The following is a 5,403-nucleotide window of genomic DNA, read 5'->3' as shown; positions in this document are numbered from 1 at the left end:
ACACGGCCGCCCGGCCGCCGTGCGTATAGCCATATTGAGTCGGCCACACGGCCGCCGTGCGTATAGTCACTCTCGTAAACATTGGCTCCCGAAGCGAGTTTTTTTGCCAAAATGTTTACTGAATTCTTATCCACACGGCCGCCGTGCGTATAGTCACTTCAATATAGGCCATAATAAGTTGTCACTGAAGTTCCTAGTTTCTTGTTCATATCGATCGTGTAATCACAGGCCCTTGGAGGCTCAAGTTTCAAGAAGAGTATAAGAGCGAAGCGGGGTATTATATATACCGCTTCGCTCTTATACTCTTGTTGAAACTTGAACCTCCAAGGGCCTGTGCATGGTGTACGTAATGCACGCGTGGGCGCGTATGTGTGCGCACGTCCGTGCGTGGGTGTACTAGATAATAATGAACCATGCAGGTAATTATCGCTGCGGGGGCTGATACTCACTAAATTCATGAAACAATAGAATGACTAAGAAACATTGTAATAGAATATATAGGGATGAGCACATATTCAAATTATTATCTGTAAAAATTACATGGCAGCTGTATGGACTCAACTGATTTTGTTATAGTGGAAATCACATATATCACCAGGAGTGAATAAAAGCAAACGTTTGTTTTTATTCAATCCTGATATTATATATACATATATCTATGTTCACTAACTGTATTTATGATCACAATGTAAACGAAGTGTGTGTGAGCATATAGCACACACAGCAAGGCCTTTGGGTGAAGCCCTTATTGGGTGGAGTCCAGGAGCCCACCCTAGGGCCCCTGGCGGGGTGCAGCAGTAGAGCCCTAGCTAGCCCGGGATCTAGGGGGCGGAGCCCCCCGGAAGCTCTTAGTTTTTAGCAATAGACCCAAAAATTTCTTAGACACCACAAACAGTTTGCGGACCTAAACAATTCTTAGCCACCACAAACTGTTTGTGGACGCAAAAAAATTCTTAGCCACCACAAACAGTTTGTGGACCTAAAAGTTTCTTAGCCACCACAAACAGTTTTTGGACCAAAAAATTTCTTGGCCACCACAAACAGTTTGTGGACCTTAAGGTTTCTTAGCCACCACAAAAAGTTTTTGGACCTAAAGATTTCTTAGCCACCACAAACAGTTTGTGGTCCTAAAATTTTTTTAGCCACCACAAACAGTTTGTGGGCCTAAAAAAGGCAGGGGTAATACCTCTCCTCATACATACCTCCCCCTCTCTCTCTCCTCTATCTATCTATCTATCTTTTTATCTATCTATCTATTTATCTATCTATCTATCTATCTATCTATCTATCTATCTATCTATCTATCTATCTATCTATCTATCTATCTATCTATCTATCTATCTATCTATCTATCTATCTATCTATCTATCTATCTATCTATCTATCTATCTATCTATCTGTCTGTCTGTCTGTCTGTCTGTCTGTCTGTCTGTCTGTCTGTCTGTCTGTCTGTCTGTCTGTCTGTCTGTCTGTCTGTCTGTCTGTCTGTCTGTCTGTCTATCTTGTCTGTCTGTCTGTCTGTCTGTGTGTCTGTCTGTCTGTCTGTCGGTCTGTCTGTCTGTCTGTCTGTCTGTCTGTCTGTCTGTCTGTCTGTCTGTCTGTCTGTCTGTCTGTCTGTCTGTCTGTCTGTCTGTCTGTCTGTCTGTCTGTCTGTCTATCGATAAATAAATAAATTATCAAGAGCTAATAATACCTATTCAGTTTGATGCTATTTAGAGATATTGTTAGCTCTTGAAATTATTACTATATCTTTCTTTTTCTTTCTCGCCCTGTCTCTCACGCGCTCTCTCTTTCTTTCTTTCTTTCTCTCCCCATTTCCTGCCCCCTTTCTCTCCAACTCAAACAATTTTATCTCACCCTCCATCTCTTTTCCCCTCGAGTATCATTAAGCACGCATAATACCATACTAGTATCACGAGCGATTTATAATATATATGGTGTACAGAATGCAATATAAGATTACGAGTTCACTATTTTACACGGAGGCTGGCACGAACACAGTAGCCCCTTATCAATACTTACATCGAAATTATATCTGTATGAAATAAAAACCCAGTAAACTTAATTCAACTCAGATAATATAAAGTAACCGCCCAAAAGGACACTCGTTTAACCCGATCGATCCGTTGGTGCTGTTACGGTTGGTGCCGTTAGTAGCCGGTGGGCGCAAATGATCTCACAGCAACTGAATAATAGGCGTGTTCGTAAAACGCATGAGCAGTTGTAAGCTGTTGCAAGTCGAGGTTGTTGCGCGAGTGACTCATACGAGCCGTAGAGGATGAATAATATGTAGTCTGCTATTTATGTCTACATGCGGACGCAGTGATTTAGGAAAAACGTTCCTCAACGGAAACTTTCAAACCCTGTGACATGTTCATTGGTTGCATAACGTAGGCTACTCGCGGCCCGGCAGACGCTTCTGCCACGTGATGTCTCTCTACGATCTGCGCGACCTCCGTATTGGACATTTCAAACGAAAAAGGTGGAGACAGAACGAGTTCCCTGACAACACGACCGTTTAACGTGTACGCTACAGACGAGTGCGTCACTAGACGAGTGCGTCACTCCACACATACCTATAAAGCCTGTAAACTTTTGCAAGGCTTCCATTCCAGCTGCCAAGTGTAGACGGAACACCTGATGAAATCGCAATCCCGGTAAAAGGATACTCAGGTAAGTCGTAGTGTACGTAATTGCGATTACGTATGAGAATAACTTCATTGTTTTCGGGTTTAACACATATTATATGAAACGACACATTATCTCTCTATATGTCACTCCGTCTCTCCTCCATCCCTTTTCCTCTCTTACTACCTGTTGTTCCGCGTGCGGTGTCTCTCTCGCTCGTTATCGCTCTCTCTCCCTCTCTCTCTCTTTCTCTCTCTCTCTCTCTCTCTCTCTCTCTCTCTCTCTCTCTCTCTCTCTCCCACCTATCAGCTCCTCCAGCCAGTCTGTTTTACCGTCGCCCTCTCTTCCTCCTCCCTCTCTCTTCATCTCCGCCCCCCCTCTCTCTCTGTGCCCCTTTCTCTCCACCCCCTCTCTCTTCCTGGGCTTGCATGTTGCGCATGTGGCGTAGCTGCCATTAATCGACTGCAGTCGTAGACGTCTACTTGCACAGCTGTAACTACGCCCAGATCCAATCAGCTGCCGAGTAAGGAAGTACTAGAGCCGAGTCGAGCGACAAGATACACAGGGAAGAGAACGAGCATCGCGAGCAACAACGAGCACGATGAGTGGTAAGTGAAAAGTATGCGTGTTTACTGCCATGCCTCGCCCGTTCAATCCAAATCCGCCCCATCTAAACGCCTCACGCGCTACCCGGAGGCTGGATCGAGTGTATGACTGTATGTATTTATGGTGTAATTGGCAATGCGGATGATTGCATGTGTTTGATGCGCCCGTGTTTACGTTTTCAGACCTGACAATGTATAGCCAGAGTCTGAGAGATACCAACATCGCATTGAAGTTAATATCGCCGCCCTCTCTTTACGATGTTAGCGAGGTGTCTACGATTTGATTCGTATACAATATATTGTGTATATACTACACATTTTTAATTGCTTTAACTACGTACTGCAACTAAACACGTTTTGTAACATGCGAAGGTCCTTTATTCGTAATTATCTATGTTGCACGTGCGCACTGAATGCTGCTTGTATACAAACTAACGACCGTGACATTGTGGGTGTGTTAGACACGGACACGCGCTCTTGTCGTCGCGTACTTACGATATATGTGATCGATATCGTCAGAAACCTCGCCACTGGCAGCATAATCCCGACCAACAGACGTAAAAATTGGGTCGCGTCGTTAATTGTATAACGTAATGTATAATTGACATAATTACGTGACACGCATACCTATAGCTATCTGTATACGTAAACACAATGTATGCATATATGTTAATATATACTATATTATATATATAGGGCCTATATATATATATATATATATTACATCATATGATTCTATTAAGCTATTAGCTATAGCTAGCTAGTTAGTTAGTTATGTATTTATTTATTAGAACGTGCGTGAATTTAGGTCCAGGCGATAGTATGATGGAGGACGCGTTGTAGATATTGATCGGAACACATCTTTCAGTGTGTGATGACTCATACGCCCTCGCGCGACAATTACAATACAGCTCTAGCGTTCGTATAGGCAGGGGCGGATCCAGGGCTGAAACTAGACAGTATTTTTCCAGATTTTAAGGGCACATCCCCCCCAAAAAGCACACCACCCCACAGTGGGCGCTGTTAGGCGCGGAAGCACATGGCGGGGGGTCTGGGGGGCCTCCCCCAGGAAATTTCAAGGGTCCCTGGGCACAAAAATGAGCACCATTTGAACACACATTTAGTCAAGCAGCAATAGCTAAAAACCATATGGAATTTTATTTCTGCTTCATTTTGCCTGCACTTTGTATACCAGCAATTAATGCAGAATGATTCAAGCACTTCCCTTCTCTTTCAGATATCAAAGCTAGTTTTGTTACCATGTACAATTTTGATCGCCTTCAAGTCCTGTCAATGAATCAGAAGAAAAAGAAAACAAATCAAGAATATAGCCAAATTCCATCAAATTGTTTTCTGTACTTTTTAGCGCAAAAATTCGAAGGGCACTTTATCTAGAAATCTAGACCGTATTTCCCAATACGGCAAATACGGTCTGAATCCGCCCCTGGTAGGAACCATTTCATTTATAGGAATTTAAACGTTTTAATTTAATATCGCTGTAGCACAATTTCATGCATTGTAATTAGTTTACACGACAATTACAATACAGCTCTAGCGTTCGTAGAAAGCATTTCATTTATAGCAATTAATCGTTTTCATTTAATACCGCTGTGGCACCATTTCATGTATTGTAATTAGTTTACACGCAAACACGCATTGAACTGGAGCGCATGTAATCGAAAAACGGGATGCGTAAAGAAGGGATCCCCGATTGTCGAGTGCACGCCTGATCGTCTGTTCACAGATGACATGGCGATCAGCACCAAGCCGAGTGGCGCCGCGTTTGAAGTGATACTGGCGCCACCGCATTCGGACCCGCCCGGTAAACTGCAGGAAAGGCCTCACTCATCTACTCCCCTCAGCGCAGAGCAGCTCGAAAGCAGGCTGCAGGCAGCCGAGGAACGTAGGAAGGTATGGGGGAAGCACATTGGATCAATAATCATCGATCTATATGCCGCGCGATGTACGTGCGCAGCGTATGTCCGAGATGGTTCGGCCGTTGAACCGTTGAATCACGCCTATACGGTTATTCCCAGGGGCCGGTATGACTCATCGCGATAGAAACTCGTATTTGAATAACGATTCTCAGTTCACATTTCTCACTCTGCTCTTATATATATATATATATATATATATATATATATATATGTGTAGTATATATATATGTTGT

General features: G+C 43.4%; 1 protein-coding gene across 3 annotated transcripts in view; it reads left to right on the top strand.

Annotated features, from left to right (window-relative positions):
* Positions 1-2,559: 2,559 nt before the first annotated feature.
* LOC106812680 (stathmin-1-A-like) overlaps positions 2,560-5,403 on the top strand; it is a 10,629-nt gene continuing 7,785 nt past the window's right edge. For 2 of the 3 annotated variants that reach the window (XM_014816634.1, XM_014816617.1), the window contains exons 1-3: positions 2,560-2,673; positions 3,119-3,236; positions 4,978-5,144. In XM_014816634.1, coding sequence (XP_014672120.1) covers positions 3,230-3,236; positions 4,978-5,144 — 174 coding nt within the window. In that variant the 5' untranslated portion in view covers positions 2,560-2,673; positions 3,119-3,229. Of the gene's footprint in view, positions 2,674-3,102; positions 3,237-4,977; positions 5,145-5,403 lie in introns of all 3 variants that reach the window. The other variant, XM_014816626.1, reaches the window with a different exon arrangement.

This window comes from Priapulus caudatus, unplaced genomic scaffold (assembly GCF_000485595.1).
Source record: "Priapulus caudatus unplaced genomic scaffold, Priapulus_caudatus-5.0.1 Scaffold21, whole genome shotgun sequence".
Classification (NCBI taxonomy): domain Eukaryota; kingdom Metazoa; phylum Priapulida; class Priapulimorpha; order Priapulimorphida; family Priapulidae; genus Priapulus; species Priapulus caudatus.
This window is presented reverse-complemented; position numbering and strand designations above follow the sequence as displayed.